The following is a 20,019-nucleotide window of genomic DNA, read 5'->3' as shown; positions in this document are numbered from 1 at the left end:
TGCACAGATAACACATTCATTTTTGCATGGATAAGGCACTTCTGTATGTGCAGCTGATGGTGGGGTCCCTCAAGGATGGAGTGACAGACACCACGTCTTTCCTGAGTGGGTGTGTTCTGCAGCCGAAGCCTGTTAGGAAAACAAACACTCGCCAAAGCGGAATATAAAAGACATCATTGAAATAATTCATCAATCTAGGTCCTGAGCCTTTTGCGATTTATGACACTCAGAGAGATGCTGCCTTTGCTCGGAGCTGCTTCATCACATAACCTCAGCTTAGTTTTTAATTGACTGCCGAAAACATCCTTCTGAAAGGACAAGCCTATTGGCTTATCACCAGCAAATCCTATTTAGAAAGCCACTGGCACTTCACTGCTAATATTTACACCATTAAAGCCTTACAGTGTAGAAGCAGGCCATTCAGCCCATCAAGTCCACAGCAACCCTGCGAAGGGCATCCTGCCCAGTCCCCACATTTCTCATGACTAATCCACCTATCCTGCATATCCCTGGACACCAAAGGCAATTTCCACTGCCAATTCTCTGAAGCTGCATATCATTGTACTGAGGGAGGAAACCGGAGCATCCGGAGGAAACCTGCACAGACACAAGAAGAATGTGGCTGGAATTGAACCCAGGTCCCTGGCACTGTGAGGCAGCAGTGCTAACCACTGTACCACCCTAGTTCATCACCAAACTGCAGTGTGACACCATATTATGCAGCAAGCCTGCTTGGGTTTTGAGGACTTTACGGTCTCATTGTGAGTACCCTTTTTTGGAAAAAAGTAATCACTCCTTAAAACGAATAGCACTGCAGTAAAAAGAAGACAGTTTCCAATATTCGGTTTTTGATTATTCAGGGCTCATGGTAACAGATTGCAAGCATCTGCATTTATATAGTGCCTTTTCAGGATCTCCAGAGGCGCTTTACAGCCAATACAATCCTTATAGAAAGGCAGTAGTTGCATGGGAGCACTACCACCTGCATGTTCCCATCCAAATCTCTCACCAACCTGACATGGAAATATATTGTGGTCTCCTCTACGTTGAGGAAATGAAATGCAGAATGAGTGACTGCTTTGCAAAACACCTACATTCTGCCGCAAAAAAGACCCTGAGCTTCCAGTTGCCTGCCACTTCAACATCCGACTGGGCCAACATCCCACTCTCAGGCTCGCTGCAGTCCTCCAGTGAGCTCGGCGCAAGCCGGAAGAACAACACCTCATTTTCTGCTTGGGAACTCTACAGCCTTCAATGCTGAGTTCAAGAATTTTAGGGTTTGAGGCCCTGTCCTTACCCCAACCACCACATACCAGGGCGGCACAGTGGCTCAGTAGTTAGCACTGCAGCCTCACAGCGCCAGGAACCCGGGTTCAATTCACGCATTAGGCAACTATCTGTGTAGAGTTTGCACGTTCTCCCCGTGTCTGCGTGGGTTTCCTCCGGGTGCTCGGGTTTCCTCGCACAGTCCAAAGATGTGCAGATTTGGTGAATTGGCCAGGATAAATTGCCCGTAGTGTTAGGTGGATTAGTCAGGGGTAAATATAGGGGTGTGCGTTTCCCTTCAGAGGATTGGTGCGGACTTGTTGGGCCAAAGGGCCTGTTTCCACACTGTAGGTAATCTAAAAAAAAACCAGGCCTTGTCATCACACAGGCTGCTACCACACAACACCCATTGTCAGTCACTAATGGTCCTATTAGCAGCAGTTCATTCCCCCAGACTGATCTTTAACCATTCCTTTGTCTGTCTAACTGTTTTTCTCTCTCTTTGGGCTTTGCCTGTTGCTATAGTATTAAGACCTGAAGAATCAAAAGCTGAATATCGTTCTGCGTCAAAGCTATTCATTTTAATGAGGACTTTTTTTTTCAAAAGATGTTCCTTTAGTGACAGTATTGTTTACGCTCATCCCTCCCCACACCCAACCTTCTGTAAAAATATCAACATTTCCCCAGCTATCATCAGTTCTGAGGAAGGGTCATTCAACCCAAAATGTTAATTTTGTTTTCTCTCCACAGATGCTGCCAGACCTAATCAGTTTTCACAGCAATTTCTGTTTTTTTAATTTTTGTTTCTGATTTTCAGCATCAACTATGCTTTGGGTTTTTTTTGGAAATATACTGTAACTGTCTTTGGGTTAAAATCCTGGAACACCTTTGCCAACAGCACATTGGGGGCCTCTAGAGCCCAGGAATAGCAGTGGTTCAGGAAGACATCTCACCACTACTTTCTCCAGGAAGGGCAATAAATTCTAGGCTCATCAATGATGCAAAGACTTGAAGAAGGGTCATATCAGACCTCAAAATGCCAACTCTGTTTTTCTCTCTCTGCAGATGCTGCCAGACCAGTTGAGTTTCTCCATTATAGACTTGTGCAGCACAGAAACAGACCCTTCGGTCCAACTCATCCATGCTGACCAGATATTCTAAATTAATCTAGTCCCATTTGCCAGCACTTGGTCATTATCCCTCTAAATTCTTCCTTTTCATATACCCATCCAGATGTCTTTTAAATGTTGTAATTGTACCACTTCCTCTGGTAGCTCATACCATACACACACCATCCTCTGTGTGAAAATGTTGCCCCCTTAGGTCCCTTTAAAATCTTTCCCCTCTCACCTTAAACCTATGCCCTCTAGTTTGGACTCCACCACCCCAGGGAAAAGACCTTGGGAGGTTTCATTTTCTCAGGCTTTCATTCAGAATCATAGCAGTACCCTTTATGTAATGAAACAAAAAACATTGTTGTGATGCAGAAAGTGTGGCAGTCAATTTGCTAAAAGCAAACTTTCACATCAGCATTGTGATAGCAGTCCAACAAACTGTTACAACAATGTTTGTCGAAGGACAAATATAAAGGGGCTACTTAGGGGTAAACTCCCCTGCCCTTCCTCTAAATGGAGGTCATGGCTTCTTTAACAATCACCTGAAGAGGTCAGATGGGCTTTGGATAACTGCCTGAATGAAATGGAAGATGGCACCTCCAACAGTGCGCACTCCCTCAGTACTGCACTGGAGCATCAGCCTAAACTTTGAGCTTACATTCATGGACTGACACTTTAAATCACAACTTTCTCACTCAAAGGCACATCCCAGCCACTGAGCCAAGACGATATCCTTGACTCTTAAGATTCTACAGCAATCTTCCCCTTTGTGTCTGATTCTGGCAAATTCAGATTTGGTGTTATGGGCTTTACCTTGAGCAAATAAGTGAATTGAAATGTTAGTGATGTTATCATCAGAGAATATTTCTGTGATTAGACATTTCATCTGATCTAACCAAACATGGAACAATGAACTGTGTCTGATTTTATTTTATATGCTTTTGACATAGTGGTTTCTGCACTTATTTTAATAAATATTTCCTTTCACATGATAAAGATCATTATTGGGACAAATATCTATGGGTGTGTGTGTGTTAATACTAAGTCTGAAGTAGGAGAGATAAAAATGAGCCAGCTGAGATCCAAACATTAACCAGGAGTGCCTCAGGTACGGTTTGTTCTAACCTTTGTATGTTAGTCCAGGTCCCTCACGTTCTATGGCTCAATAATTCTTTACAGCCATTTGACCTAATGATTTGCCCAGCTTCTACTAATTAGCTACATATAAAGTGATGAATACCAAAAATCTCTCCTTAAAGCCAATGTTGACTAAACTTTATTGAAGTGTTGGAAATGTGAAACGCACTGCCTTGATTGAATTTTTTGAAGCAGCGATTGTTATGGACCAGGCCAGACCCCTTCAAAACATTTCGATAAAGCAGTCCAGACCCTAATGTTTCTCATTGTTTTTAACAGATGAAAGCATATTCTAGGAGCAACACAGTTGGTCAAACCACTCGGTTTTAAACAAAACAATTTATTTACACACTAACAAAAGAGAAACAAACTTAGAATAACGAAATTATTTAAAGACCCAACCAACACAAGAATGCAACTTAACAAAGAGCTATTCCGATTTCCTTTAACGTCCCATAAACTCAGCCCTTGGCAAAAAGGTAAATTCAAACACAGATTCTTACAGGAGAGAGATTGCACACAGAAAGAGAGAGAGAGAGAGAGAGGGAAAGAGAGAGAGAGAGAGAGGGAGAGACAGCCAGCAAACATCTATTGGACCTGGGAACGTTCCCCCCACCCAATAGCTTTCTTTGACCAGTAGCTCAAAACTGACTGCTTGCTAAAACCAAAACCAAACCAAACCAGAAAAAACTCTGAACTGGGAAAACTGGCCCCTCCCCTTACATTGTATAAGTGTTTTAAATAAAACTTAAAAGCCTTTTTAGGAAGATATTTCCAGACATATCTGAACCTCTGCCTTTACAACCCATCAGAAAAGAAAACAAGGACAACAATACCTTGTTACGGGAGCAGCATCACATGACAAAAAGGATTGATGAGGGCAGAGCAGTGTATATGATCTGAATGGGCTTCACTAAGGCATTCAACAAGGTTCTGCATGGTAGACTGGTTAACAAGGCTATGAGAACATGAATAAGGTGAATAGACAATGTCTTTTCCCTCTGGTAGGGGAGTCCAAACTAGAGGGCATAGGTTTAAGATAAGAGGACAAAGTGGTAGAGGCTGGTACAATTACAACATTTAAAAGGGACATGGATGGGTAAATGATTAGGAAGGGTTTGGAGGGATATGGACCAAATGATGGCAAATGAGACTAGATGAATTTTGGATATCTGTTCAGTATGGATGGAAGGCTCTGTTTCTGTACAGTACATCTCTATGACTCTATTATTCTATATGGCGTAGTTCCCATTACTGAATCCCCCACTATCCTGTGGGTTACCATTGACCAGAAACTCAACTGGACAGTTGTATAAGCATAATGGCTACAAGAGCAAGTCAGAGGCTAGGTATACTGCAACATAACCCATCTCCTGACTCCTCAAAGCCTATCCGCCATCTACAAGGCACATGTCAGTAGTGTGATGGAATACTGCCTACTTACCTGGATGAGTGCAGCCCGAACAACACTCAAGAAGCTTGACACCATCCAGGACAAAGTAGCCTGCTTGATTAGGACCATATCCATAAGCATTCATTGCCTTTCCCACTGATACTTGGTAGTAGCAGTGTGTACTACCTACAGGTTGCACCACAGAAATTCACCAAAGTCCCTTGAACAGCACCTTTCAAACCCGTGACTGCTAAGGCCTCAAAGGAAAAGGACAGAAGAGAGATTGGAAATCACTGTCTGCTAACTCTCCTCCACGCCAGTCACCATCCTAACTTGAAAATTAATTTGCTGTTCCTTCAGTATTTTTGGGTCAAAATCCTGGAATTCCCTCCCCATTGGCTTTGTGTGTTAACAGAGCCGAAAATGTGTTGCTGGAAAAGCGCGGCAGGTCAGGCAGCATCCAAGTTCTAGAAGGCAGCTCGCCACCACTTTCTCAGGTGCAACTAGGAATTGACAATATGTGCTGGGACCAATAACGTACATATCCCATCAGTGAATATAAGGAAAAAAGTTGAAGTGAATAGCATGGGTGCACATATGGTGGAGTTATATAGGAATGTGAGGTAGAAAGGAATACAAGGGTTTGTTCTCGACCAATTGGATTGATTGGCCTTTTCTGTGTTTTGTTAATTGTAACAGCAGTGCCGTTTCAAGAGAATATTGGTGGTAACCCTCCAAGATGTTCATTATGTGGTATTTAGTGATGACAATGTGAATGTCAAAGAGATATGGTTAGACCTCACTCGTTGGAGATGATCATTGCCTGCGACATGTGAGGTGCAAATATTAATTGCTGCTTATCAGCACAGAGTTGAATATTATCCAGGTCTTGTTGCATTTGTACACAGGCTGCTTCAGCACCTGGGGAGCAACAAATGGTGCTGAGCATTGTGCAATCATCAGAGAACATCCATATTTCTGTCGGAGTGATGCGGGAAGGTCATTGATGAAGCAGCTGAAGACAGCTAGGTTCCTTACCTCTTCATTTCCAACTGCTGCAGAGACATTAACCACCTCAAATTGTCTAAACCCTGCCCCACTCCAACCTCTCATCCTCACAACGTGCAGCCCTTCACTCCCTTTGCTCCAATCCCGACCTCACCATCAAGCCAGCAGATAAAGGGGGTACAGTGGTAGTCTGGCGCACTGACCTCTAATCCGCTGAAGCCAGATGCCAACTCGAAGACACCTCCTCCTACAGCCCCCTCGATATGACCCCACCCCGCATCACCAAATCATCATCTCCCAGACCATACAGAACCTCATCACCTCAGGAGATCTCCCACCCACAGCTTCCAATCTCATAGTCCGGGAACCCCGCACTGCCCGGTTCTACCTCCTTCCCAAGATCCACAAGCCTGACTATCCCTGACACATTGTCTCAACATGCTCCTGCCCCACCGAACTTATCTCCACCAACCTCGACACTGTCCTATCCTCCCTTGTCCAGTAACTCCCCACATACGTTCGAGACACCACCCACGCTTTCCACCTCCTCCAAGAGTTCCGTTTCCCTAGCCCCCAACGCCTCATCTTCACCATGGATGTCCAATCCCTCTACACCTCCATCCGCCATGACCAGGGCCTCCAAGCCCTCCGTTTCTACCTCTCCCGACGTCCCCAACAGTACCCTTCCATTGACACTCTCATTCGTTTGGCTTAACTGGTCCTCACCTTTAACAATTTCTCCTCCGAATCCTCCCACTTCCTCCAGACCAAAGGGGTAGCCATGGGCACCCGTATGTGCCCCAACTATGCCTGTCTCTTTGTCGGCTACGTAGAACAGTCCATCTTCCGTCGTTACACCGGCACCACTCCCCACCTCTTCCTCCGCTACATTGATGACTACATCGGCGCCACCTCGTGCTCCCGCAAGGAGGTTGAGCAATTCACCAACTTCACCAACACATTCCACCCTGACCTGAAATTCACCTGGACCATCTCTGACACCTCCCTCCCCTTCCTGGACTTCTCCATCTCCATTAATGATGACCGATTTGACACTGACATTTTTTACAAACTCACTGACTCCCACAGGTACCTGGATTACACCTCTTCCCACCCTACCTCCTTCAAAAATGCCATACCGGATTCCCAATCCCTCCGCTTCCGCCAATCTGCTCCCAGGAGGACCAGTTCCACCATAGAACACACCAGATGGCCTCCTTCTTTAGAGACCGCAATTTCCCTTCTCACATAGTTGAAGATGCCCTCCAACGTATCTCATCCACATCCCACACCTCCACCCTCAGACCCCACCCCTCCAACTGTAACAAGGACAGAACCCCCCCCCCCCTCCCCCCCCCCCGGTGCTCACCTTCCACCCTACCAACCTTCGCATAAACCAAATCATCCGCCGACATTTCCGCCACCTCCAAACGGACCCCACCACCAGGGATATATTTCCCTCCCCACCCCTTTCCGCCTTCCGCAAAGACCGTTCCCTCCATGACTACCTGGTCAGATCCATGCACCCCCCCCAACAAACCACTCTCCCCTCCTGCACCTTCCCCTGCCACCGCAGGAATTGCAAAATCTGTGCCCACACCGCCTCCCTCACCTCCATCCAAGGCCCCAAAGGAGCCTTCCACATCCATCAAAGTTTCATCTGCACATCCACCGATGTCATTTATTGTATCCATTGCTCCTGATACAGTCTCCTCTACATTGGGGAGTGCTTTAGGGAACATCTCTGGGACACCCGCACCAATCAACCCCACCGCCCCGTGGCCCAACATTTCAACTCCCCCTCCCACTCTGCCGAGGACGTGCAGGTCCTGGGCCTCCTCCACCGTCGTTCGCTCACCACCCGATGCCTGGCGGAAGATCGCCTCATCTTTCGCCTTGGAACACTTCAACTCCATGGCATCAATGTGGACTTCAACAGTTTCCTCATTTCCCTTCCTCCCACCTTACCCCAGTTCCAACCTTCCAGCTCAGCACTGTCCTACCTGCCAATCTCCCTTCCACCTATCTGCTCCACCCTCCTCTCTGACCTATCACCTCCATCCCCACCCCCATTCACCTATTGTACTCTTTGCAACATTCTCCCCAGCCCCCCACCCCCCATTTATGTCTCCACCATGGAGGCCTCCTGCCTCTATTCCTGATGAAGGGCTTTTGCCTGAAACGTTGATTTTCCTGCTCCTCGGATGCTGCCTGACCTGCTGTGCTTTTCCAGCACCACTCTGATCCAAATGCATGATGAGCTTTCCCAGGGTAAGGGGGTTAACATTGCAACGTATGAACTATGCTGGTTAATCTGTGCAACACGCTCCCACAAAATAGTAGTGCAATATAGAACATAGAACAGTATAGCACAGTACAGGCCCTTTGGCCCTCAATGTTGTGTCAACCTTTTATCCTACTCTGAGATCAAAATAACCTATGTACCCTTCATTTTACTATCATAAACGTATTGCATAAAGAATCTATTCCCTAGCTGAGGTGTATAGCACAGAAAAAGACCCCTTTTGCCTATTGAGTGTGCGATGGTCAAAAACAAGCTCATGTTGTTTTCTTTAGAGCAGAGGAGGCTGAGAGGAGACCTGATAGAGGTGTATATCATTATGAGAGGCATGATGAATAGAAAATAGCTGTTCCCCTTAGTTGATGGGTCTATAATAAGGAGACACGGATTTAAGGCTAAAGACGGGGGTTTTAGAGGGGAATTTGAGGAAAACAGTTTTCGCCCACAGCTTCTGGAATGCATTGCCTGGGAGGGTAGCTGAGGAGGGGAAACCTCACAGTTTTAAGCAGTACTTGGATGAGCACTTGAAATGTCATAACATTCAAGGCTATGCGCCAAGTGCTGGAAAGTAGGATTAGTGCAATTAAATCAGCACAGTGTATATTTAAAGTAGTTTTTGTGTATATTTAATGAGTGAAAGGACCTTTTTATGATTCTGTGAAGCACCTATCTATTGTAAGGGGCAAATGTTCACCAAATGGTCTCCTCATCAAAATAATGTTGCATTATCATTTGCGCCTTTCTGAGACAGGAATGTCAGTTTTACAGTTGAATGAGAAACAGCACCACCTACAAGGCAGCACTCCCTCAGTGCTCAGCCGAGATTTTGCATTCAGGTCTCTGGCGTGAACAACCTTCTGTCTCAAAGCTGAGATTGATAGCCATGCACTATGCCACACAAGTGGAACCACTGACAGGAGGTTGCAGACAACTGTGCCCTTACTTGATGGAGTAAGTAAGATGCAGTGTAACCCAATGCTCCTGTTTATCAGTTATCCTTTTACAGTCCCCTCATTTCTTTACCGCAGCATTCTCTTTCATGATTAACTGAAAATCACATTTGGTAATGTATTGCCTGGTTGACTTCAATGTCCTCACTAATGTCCCTGTAGATATGTTCTCACTGATGTGTAAAAGAATAGGGACTCTCTGTGCGTGTGTGAAAAGAAAACTTTAAATGAACTAATTTTAATTATTTCAGGTTTAGACATTCATTATCTGAGTTAAGCGATAAATAATCAATATTAAATGGAAAATGCAGGCATCTTCAAATCTGTACAACTGAATGACATTTGTATGTAATCTGCTAGAGTGAGCAATACTGTTGAATTCTGCTTGGTCCAGTGAGTAGAAATAAGGATCACATTTACTTAGTTCCCACTCATCAGCTACTTTACTGGCACCATTCCCCCTGTGACAGACAGGCCATTAGTTGCAGATTCATGCATTCACTCTATTGCCTAATAGCCATCTGCTGCCTGTGGAGAGGGCACCCTTGGTTAAGTGCGCTACACATGAGCCACCATCATCTCCTAGAGAACTGCCAACTTGTCACTGAATATATTTCTCGGAGTTTTGTCACATGACTTCTAGCAGCCAAGCAAATCATGGGTCATCCAATCAGAAAGTGAATAGATCCGATTGGATGATTCTTCTCTGTTGGTCTTCATTTTTTTTATTACCTTCCCCCACACCCAATGGATTTATAGAAGGAGAATTTTCAAAGAAAATATGAAAAGAGAAGTAACCTCATTTGAGGTGCTGATGATTTTTTGCTTGGGCTTTCTTCCCAGTAGAATGCAGAAAAGCAATCTCTAATTTCTGGAGGCGCTAAGGTTTTCTGGAAAAGGTCACAATCTGAAGCCACAAACATTGAAAACTATTAGCTTAAGGCCTCGCTCCTCTACCTGGCAGAGCAGGCACATGAGTTCAATGGTGTACTTCTACTCTTAGTTTTATGGTTTTGTAATCAGACTGAAATGTCTAATGCAATATTCCATTACACGCAGGAAAGTAACAATGGCAAATGCAGAACTGCTGGGAGAGAAAGATAAGGTCAAGTAATATACTTAGACTTCGTAGATCCCTTGCCTGGTGACCCACAAAGTAGGCAAAAGGAGTCCATCCTTTCCTAACCACAACCAATGCTCCCATCTCACTTCAGCACCTGTTGACCAGTTGGAGATTGTTACTGATAGACTCTGGTCCTCATTTGGTTGTGGGCCAGATGAGCAAAATAATTTTCTCAGTAAAGATTTTTGTTTTGATAACTGAATTGAATTGTTAACTTTACTAGATTGACATCCACAGGGGGTTACAATAGGTTATTCTTACTGTGATCTCTTTTGTAAATGTATCAATATTTTTTTCTGAAAAATATTGAGAGGCATAAAGTGTTTGAAATCTGAGCTGAATAATCTGCCCAGGATGTAGGGAGACAAAACAGGAATAGGACATTCAGGCCCTCAAGCCTTAGCCACCATTCAGTAAGGTGGCTTAGGGGTTAGCACTGCTGCCTCACAGCACAAGGGATCCAGGCTCAATTCAAGCCTGTGTGGAGTTTGCACATTCTCCTTGTGTCTGCATGTGTTTCCTCCCACAGTCCAAAGATGTGCAAGGTAGGTAGATTGGCCATGGGAATTACAGGGTTATAAGTATGGGGTGAGTCTGGGTGGGATGCCGTTTGGAGGGTTGGTGTGGACCCTGGGCTGAATTGTCTGCTATGGGGATTCTGTGAGATCATGGTTAATTTGTGGCCTAACTCCATTTACCTGCTGTTGGCCCATATCCATTAATGAGGGAGCTTTGAATGTAGATTTCTCCAGCTTCCGCATTTCCCCTCCCCCACCTTATCTCAGTCCCAACCCTTGGATTCAGCACCGCCTTCTTGACCTGCAATCTTCTTCCCGACCTCTCCGCCCCCACCCCCTCTCCAGCCTATCACCCTCACCCTCACCCTCACCTCCTTCCACCTATCATATTCCCAGCGCCCCTCCCCCAAATTCCCTCCCCCCTACCTTTTATCTCAGCCCGTTTGGCATACCAGCCTCATTCCTGAAGAAGGGCTTATGCCCGAAACGTTGATTCTCCTGCTCCTCGGATGCTGCCTGGCCTGTTGTGTTTTTTCAGCACCACATTTTTCAACCCATATCCATTAATGCCTTTGTTTAATAGAAATGTATCTTTCTCATGTTTAAAATTACAACTTACTCAGGTACACTGCCATTTATAGAAAAGAATTCCAAATATCTGTCATTTTTTGTGTTTACAAGTGCTTCCTAACATCTCTCCTGAATGGTCTGGCCCCAGTTCTCAGAATATGCGCCTAGTTTTAGAATCCTCAACCATTGGAAATAGTTCATCTTTATTCACCCTGTCTCATCCAGTTAATATCTTGGAGATTCTGATAACTCCTTAACCTTCTAACTTCTGCAGAAAACAGCCATAACTTGTATAATCTCTCCACATAACGTAACCCTTTAGGTTCAGGTATCATTATGTAACATCAGATTTTCTTTTAAAAAAAGATTTGTGAACATTGTGTGCAGCAATTGTCAAGGGTGTTTGGCCCTCTGGTGGGACAGGAGACATGTTGATGGTTTCTTGGCAGCACACTCTTGAGGTTGGCCTGGTTGAAGTCACCAGCTTATTGTGGAAACTTGCTGCATGCAAATAGATTGTTCTGATCCTACATTAAAGCAGCTAATAACACTACATTGGTTGTAAATCACTTGGTTGTGGAAAGTGTTATATAAATGCAAGTCTTTGCTTTGGCATGTGGCGATATCAGAACATTGACTTTTGTTTGATTCATTCATTGGCAAGGCCAGCATTTATTGTCCTAGAGAAGTGGTATGCATTCGCCTTCTTGAATCCTGTAGTCCTTGGGCAGTAGGGGCTGTCACAATGCTGTCAGGAAGGGAGTTTCAGGACATTGACTCTGTGACAGTGGTGGAGTGGCATTATCAATTCAAGTGAAGGTGGTCTGTCACTTGGAGGAGAACTCATAGTTAGTGCTGAACCTGCCGTTGCATCAAGAGATGAAGGGAGTGATGTTCAAGATGGTCAAAGGGGTACTGGTCACTTTATCCTGGATGATATGGTTATGCAGGTGTACGGTGCACTGTACCTTTAAGAGAGTGAAAAAGCTGGCAAGGACTTAGAGAAGCATACAGAGTACTGGAAAATTTACAATGTAATGCTTGCTCAGAACAGTCTGCGTTGTCTGGATACAAAGACAAATCCTAAATTTGACCAATCAGTTTAAATTATGCCCCAAGATACCAAACTCCAATCGAGTTTGAATTTAGTATCTGGACAATATTAAAACCAATTAAACTATCTGATGCTTTGGGGTATAAAACCGAAAATTTTTGAACAGTTAGTCAGAGTGGCAAAGAGTGACAAGCAGAACTGCCAAGCCACCAACAGATGCAGACTGTCCATAGAACAGCTCTCTTAAAGGTACCTTTATCGATCAGTAACCTGTGAACCAGAATCCCCAAGAAGAAGAAAAGAAGACAGGAATATAGAAAAGAGCTGAAAGCTGCCTGGTTTTGAGATAAGAATTTTTGTTTTGTAAATCTTAAGCGAGATTTTTATCGGACCAGTATTGGAGAGGAGAAAGTAAAAAGAGGTTAGAGAAAGTTGTAAATCGTTCTTAATTAATTATTCTCTGTTACACTTTAAAAACCAAAGTTGTTAATTTTTACTTTAAATAGGGATCTTTGAGATTGTTCTTTGCCTCTCAAATTTTAACAGATTACAGCACAGGGTGAATCTTTTCTGTGTTGCTGGTTTAAATTAGCGGCGGGGGAGGGGTGTACCCTGTATTGTAACAACATGGAGCTTCTTGAGAGTTCTCAGAGCTGCCCTCATCCAGGCAAGTGGAGATATTCTCTTACACTCCCAACTTGTGGATTGTAGATGAAGAATAGATATTGAGAAACAGAAAGTGAGCTAGTCATCCACAGAGTTCTCAGTCTCTGCCCTTGTGGTCACTGTACTTATATGGATGTTCCGGAATGATCTGTTGCGATCAATTGGTAGTGAACATTGTGCAGTCATCGGTGTATATCCCCATTTCTGACCTTATGATGGAAGGAAGGTCATTGATGAAGCAGCTGAAGATGGTTGGTCCTACGACACTTCCTGGAGAAACTCCTGCAGAGATGTCCTGGAGCTGAGACAACTGACCTCCAACAACCATAACCTTTGTGTCAGGTATAACTGCAATCTGTAGAGAGATCACCCACACTGCCCTTCCCAATTCCCATTGACTTCACTCTGCTCCTTGATGCCAAGTTCAGCCAAATGAGGCCATGATGTCAAGTTCACCCAGTCTCACCTCACCTCTGGACACATTTCTTCATGTTTGGACTAAAGCTGTATAAAGACAGGAACTGAACAAACTCACCTAAACCCAAATTGAGCATCAATAAGCAAATTATTGTAGGAGCCACACCCTGCAGAGACTTTGTCCCTACCGTTACAGGAACAAGGAGATAAGCTGTTCAATAGTGAAATATTTTCACAAAAAGCGTTGTAAGATCTGAAACTCTCTGGCAATAGCAATTAAAATGGACAATTGGGAACATGATTGAACTGTATAAGATTATGAGGAATATGGGCAAGGTAAATAGAGAGCAGCTATTCCCCTTGGCTGAGGGGTCAATCAAAGGAGGGCATAGTTTTAGGGTAAGAATTCAGATTTGGGAAAGAAATCTTTTTCGCTCAACAGGTGATGGGGATCTGGAATGCACTGTCTGGGAAGGTAGTGGAGGCTGTAAACATTACGACCTCTTAAAAAAAAAGAATGAGTACTTCAAGTACCATAACATTCAAGGATATGGGACAAGTGCAGGAAATTGGGATTAGCGCACTTTTAGTGGTGGTTATGTCTGTGCATGGGTCAAAGGGCATTTTCTGCGCTGTATGACTCTATGAATCTATGGAGTTGAGGTGCAAACCCCATTGAATTGGGGATTAGGTTCGAGCGGCTGAATGGACTCCAATTGCTGAAAATATTACTGTGGATTAAGACAAAAGGAACATCAATTGAAATGGTAGCTGACAGTATGGAAGAAAATGATCCAAACTTATTGGGTCTTTTGACACCTGTGTTTTTTGAGAAGGAGAAGATTTAAAAAAACACGAGGAGCAATTTCTTTACACAGAGGGTGATTGGTTTATGGAATGAACTTCCTGAGGAAGTGATGGATGTGGGCACAGTTACAACATTTAAAAGACTTTCGGATGAGTACATGAATGGAAAGGTTTGGAGGGATTTGGGCCAGGTGCAGGCAGGTGGGATTAGTTTAGCTTGGGATTATGTTTGGCGTGGACTGGTTGGACTAAAGGGTCTGTTTCCATGCTGAATGAATTTATGACTCTCGTGCCGTTTCAAAGCTCCTTGCGTTGATTTATTATAAGTTCGTACTCTCAGTTGCTAATTGTGAGTCTTATTATTCTATTATAATTTATTGGGCAATCATCAGATGGCCGCAGACAGAGAAGAAAAGGATAGCTTGTATTTTTACTTAAATTAGCCACTCTGGCACAAATTGTGCATACCTATTAGTACATAGAGAAAGCAATGAAACGATGAAAGGATGACTGATTAAGTCCTAATGACAGGGAGTTCTACCGGGAGTCCTGGGATTCTTAACAGTAAAAGCTTAAAGAAGAGTTGATGCCAATAAGGGAGACAAAGGGAACTAGCATTGTGCAAAAAGCACCAGAAGTAAAGACGATATTCACCCTAGTATTTCTCTTTCACTCTCTTCCACTTTTGATGCACCTTCAAACCTTTTAGTCATCTGTCTTAATGTCTATTCATACTTCGCAGAGATGGTAGTATTATATATCATAGAACATTTCAGCACAGTACAGGCCCTTTGGCCCTCAATGTTACACCGACCTGTGGAACCAATTTGAAGCCATCTATCCTTAACTATTCCATTTTCATTCAAATGTTTAATCAATGACTATTTGAATGCCCTTAATGTTTCCAAATCTACTACTGTTGCAGGCAGTGTGTTCCACACCCCTACTACTCTCTGAGTAAAGAAACTACCTCTGACATCTGCCCAAAATCTATCACCCCTCAATTTAAAGTTATACCCACTTGAGTTAGCCATCACCATCCAAGGAAAAAGGCTCTCACAGTCCACCCTATGTAACCCTCTGGTCATCTTTTTTGTCTCAATTGTGTCACCTCTCAACATTCTTCTCTCTAACAAAAGCTTCCACATCCTGCCTATAATGCAGTGACCAGAGCTATACGCAATACTCCAAGTGCTGCCGCAACAAGAGTTTAGTACAGCTGCAGCATGACCTTGTGGCTCTGAAGCTCAATCCCTCTACCAATAAAATCAAACACACTTCTATGACTTCTAAACAACCCTATCAACCTGGGTGGCAACTTTCAGGAATCTATGTATATGGACACTGAGATCTCTGCTCATCTGCACTACCAAGAATCTTACCATTAGCCATGTATGCTTTATTCCTGTTACTGTTTCCAAAGTGAATCACCTCACACTTTTCCACATTAAACTCCATTTGCCATCTCTCAGCCCAGCTCTGCAGCTTATCTGTGTCCCTCTGTAACATGCAACATCCTTCAGCACTATCCACAGTTCCACCGACCTTAGTGTCATCTGCAAATTTACTAAACCATCCATCTGCACCCTCATTCAAGCCATTTATAAAAATGACAAATAGCAGTGGCCCCAAAATAGTTCCTTGTGGTACACCACTAGTAACTGAACTCCAGGATGAACATATCCCATCAACCACCACCCCCTGTCTTCTTTCAGCTAGCCAATTTCTGATCCAAACCACTAAATCACCCTCAATCCCATGCCTCTGTATTTTGTGCAATAGCCTACCGTGGGGAACCTTACCATACGCCTTACTAAAATCCACATACGCCACATCAACCACTTTACTCTCATCCACCTGTTTGGTCACCTTCTGAAATAACTCAATAACGTTTGTGAGGCATGACCTACCCTTCACAAAACCGTGTTGACTATCCCTAATCAACTGATTCCTGTTTGGATGATTATAAATCCTATCTCTTATGACCTTTTCCAACACTTTACCCAGAACCAAAGTAAGGCTCAAAGGTCTATAATTACCAAGGTTATCTCTACTCCCCTTCTTGAACAAGGGGACAACATTTGTTATCCTCCAGTCTTCTGGCACTGTTCCTGTAGACAATGACCACATAAAGAATAAAGCCAAAGACTCAGCAATGTCCTCTCTGGCTTCCCAGATAATCCTGGAATAAATCCCATTATAGTAATATCACTGGCCTAAAAACCAGAGACAAAAAGAAACATTGCTGGAGAAACTCAGCAAGTGTGGCAGCATCTGTGGAAAGAAAGCAGAGTTAACCTATTGGGCCCAATAATCTTTGACAAAGCCCTTCATAACTGTTCTGAAAGCGGTACACCAGACCTGAAAGGTTAACTCTCCACTCTCTTTCCACAGATGCTGTCAGACCTGCTGAGTTTCTCCAGCAATTTCTGTTTTTGATTCTGACTTACAGCATCTGCAGTTATAGTCATAGAGTCATAGAGATGTACAGCACGGAAACAGACCCTTCGGTCCAACTCGTCCATGCCGAGCAGATATCCCAACCCAATCTAGTCCCACCTGCCAGCACCCTCATGACTTTATGCAATTTTGGCATTTATCTCAAGAGGGTTGGAATATAAAAGCACCGTTGTGCTACTGAGACTTTATAAAGCTCTGGTTAGGCCCCATTTGGAGTACTGTGTCCAGTTTTGGTCCCCACACCTCAGGAAGGACATACTGGCACTGGAGCGTGACCAGCGGAGATTCACACGGATGATCCCTGGAATGGTAGGTCTAACATACAAGGAACGGCTGAGGATCCTGGGATTGTATTCATTGGAGTTTAGAAGATTAAGTGGAGATCTAATAGAAACTTACAAGATAATACATGGCTTGGAAAGGGTGGACACTAGGAAATTGTTTCCGTTAGGCGAGGAGACTAGGACCTGTGGACACAGCCTTAGAATTAGAGGGGGTCAATTCAGAACAGAAATGCGGAGACATTTCTTCAGCCAGAGAGTGGTGGGCCTGTGGAATTCATTGCCGCAGAGTGCAGTGGAGGCCGGGACACAAAATGTCTTCAAGGCAGAGATTGATAAATTCTTGATGTCACAAGGAATTAAGGGCTACGGGGAGAATGCGGGTAAGTGGAGTTGAAATGCCCATCAGCCATGATTGAATGGCGGAGTGGACTCGATGGGCCGAATGGCCTTACTTCCACTCCTATGTCTTATGGTCTTATGGCCCGTATCCCTCCAAACCCTTCCTATTCATATACCCATCCAGATGTCTTTTAAATGTTGCAATTGTACCAGCCTCCACCACATCCTCTGGCAGCTCATTCCATACACGTACCACCCTCTGCGTGAAAAAGTTGCCCCTTAGGTCTCTTTTATATTTTTCCCCGCTCACCCTAAACCCACCCCAGGGAAAAGACATTGTCTATTTACCCTATTCATGCCCCTCATGATTTTATAAACCTCTATAAATTCCTTTGGCTTCTTTGTAATAGTCCAGAGGTCTTACGGCAGGGCTGATTTCAGACCTCACCATGGCAGCTGCGGGAAGTTTGAATACAGTTTATCAAGCTGGAATGTAAAGCCGATCTCAATTATAGTAATTATGTCATCATCACTAGTTGTTGTAAAAACCTGTCTGGTTCACAGTTGTCCTTGAGGAGGAAATCTGTCATCATAATGTAGAATGGTGACTCTAAACCCACAACAATGGGTTTAACTCTTATATAATGAAATAAAACAATGACCGTGGATAATGGAAATCGGAAACCCAAAACTAAACCGCAGAAATTGCTGGAGAAACTCAGTAGGCCTGGTAGCATCTATGGAGAGAAAGCAGAATTAACATTTCCGTTCCAGTGACCCTGCTGTTGTTGACTTTTAACTGCTGTTTGAAGTAGCTTTTCAATACTTAGGTGAAGGACAATCAGGGTAACACATGCTGGTCATACCTTTAAAACACACGCCCAGTTGAAAAATAAATGGTTCAGGGTCAACTTGACAACGTAAAAAATAAGGGCAGGAATAGGCCATGTGACCCCACAAACCTGTTTGTCATTGAATATGCTCACAGCTGATCATTACTGTGGGATGAATTCTCACCACAGCTGACCATGTCATATGAATGATCTGGTAGATCTGCTGCCTCGATCCTCTTCCCTGCTAGGTATCCACGGAGACTGCTTACCCTGGGGTGGGAGAGGAAAGCCATTTGGTCATTTAATGGGAAGAGGCTCTTGTTTGAAACAAGATATGGGATTTTGTTTTGCATGATTGTAACTTTATACAAGTTGCATTAATGTAGTCCACACTGTTATAGGGACTATGAGGAAGACTTAGACTGGATGTCTTCCTCCTTCAGAACCCTGAGCTGCTCTCCCACCAAGGCGAGACAGCATCACCATACTGGTAGTCCTTACAGCATTTTTCAGTGTTACACTGTTGACACCCTTATATGGTGTTTCACCTCCCACCAAATGCTCTTTTTTTCCCAACTACAAATACGTATGCTTTTATATTATATAATTACATTTGCTACTGCACCATCTCCACCCCAAATCTCTGACTTTACAATTCAGACAGTCTGAATATGCTGTCTTTGCACTTGGAGGATGTGTAGATCTCTGGATTGATGTCTGTTGATGTTGATTCTTTTCCAGGCAGGCGAAGGGTCCAAAGTCCTTCTGAAATGGAGAACTTATTATCTTTTGAAATTCTAAGGCAGTCTCAGTAATGATGACCATAAAATGATCATTAATTGTGCATAAACCCGACCTGGTGATGAAGATCTGAGAGCTTTGACAACTGCTTTAACCTCAGACGTTTGAAAGAGCAAGATTTAATAAAACAATTCAGCATCTGGGGAAATTAATGGATAATTTAATTAATGATCACTCATAGATTGGTGGAAAAGTGAGGTGTTATGGTGGCTCAGTGGTTAGTACTGCAGCCTTACAGCACCAGGAACCTGAGTTCAAGTCAACCCTCAGGTGTTTTTGTGGAGTTTGCACATTCTCACCGTGTCTGCATGGGTTTCCTCCAGGTACTCTAGTTTCCTCCCACAGTCCAAAGATGTGCAGGTTAGGTGGATTGGCCACGCTAAATTGCCCATAAATGTCCAGGGATGTGCAGGCTAGATAGATTAGCTATGGGAATTGCAGGGTTACAGGGATAGGATAGAGGGTGGGATGTACTTTGGAGGATCTGTGTGAATGTGATGGGCTGAATGGCCTGTTTCCACACCGTAGAGATTCTTTGAAATGTCACTATGGTGATCAAAGTTTGTGAGAAGATTTGTAGCTCGGGTGCTCGTTGCTGTGGTTCTGTTCGCCGAGCTGGAAGTTTTTGTTGCAAACATTTCATCCCCTGTCTAGGTGACATCCTCAGTGCTTGGGAGCCTCCTGTGAAGCGCTTCTGTGGTGTTTCCTCCAGCATTTATAGTAGCCTGTCCCTGCCGCTTCCGGTTGTCAGTTTCAGCTGTCCGCTGTAGTGGCCGGTATATTGGGTCCAGGTCGATGTGTTTGTTGATGGAGTTTGTGGATGAGTGCCATGCTTCTAGGAATTCCCTGGCTGTTCTTTGTTTGGCTTGCCCTATAATGGTAGTGTTGTCCCAGTCGAATTCATGTTGCTTGTCGTCTGCATGTGTGGCTACTGGGGATAGCTGGTCGTGTCGTTTCGTGGCTAGTTGGTGTTCAT

The 20,019-nt window shown here is 44.0% G+C and overlaps 1 protein-coding gene across 3 annotated transcripts in view; it reads left to right on the top strand.

Annotated features, from left to right (window-relative positions):
* LOC122551782 (contactin-associated protein-like 5) overlaps positions 1-20,019 on the top strand; it is a 1,118,157-nt gene that overhangs the window by 1,003,355 nt on the left and 94,783 nt on the right. Inside the window, exon 21 of one of the 3 annotated variants that reach the window (XM_087989333.1) lies at positions 2,332-3,463. The exons of the other annotated variants lie outside the window; for them this stretch is intronic. Within the exon in view, the coding sequence (XP_087845459.1) occupies positions 2,332-2,427 (96 nt within the window). The 3' untranslated portion in view covers positions 2,428-3,463. Of the gene's footprint in view, positions 1-2,331; positions 3,464-20,019 lie in introns of those variants that run through there. 3 annotated transcript variants of the gene reach the window in all.

The sequence above is a fragment of the Chiloscyllium plagiosum genome, unplaced genomic scaffold (genome assembly GCF_037043375.1).
Source record: "Chiloscyllium plagiosum isolate Xiang-an unplaced genomic scaffold, Cpla_swu_hap1 HiC_scaffold_7, whole genome shotgun sequence".
Lineage (NCBI taxonomy): Eukaryota > Metazoa > Chordata > Chondrichthyes > Orectolobiformes > Hemiscylliidae > Chiloscyllium > Chiloscyllium plagiosum.
The sequence above is the reverse complement of the archived record's forward strand: the minus strand, read 5'-3'. Positions and strand labels throughout refer to the sequence as shown.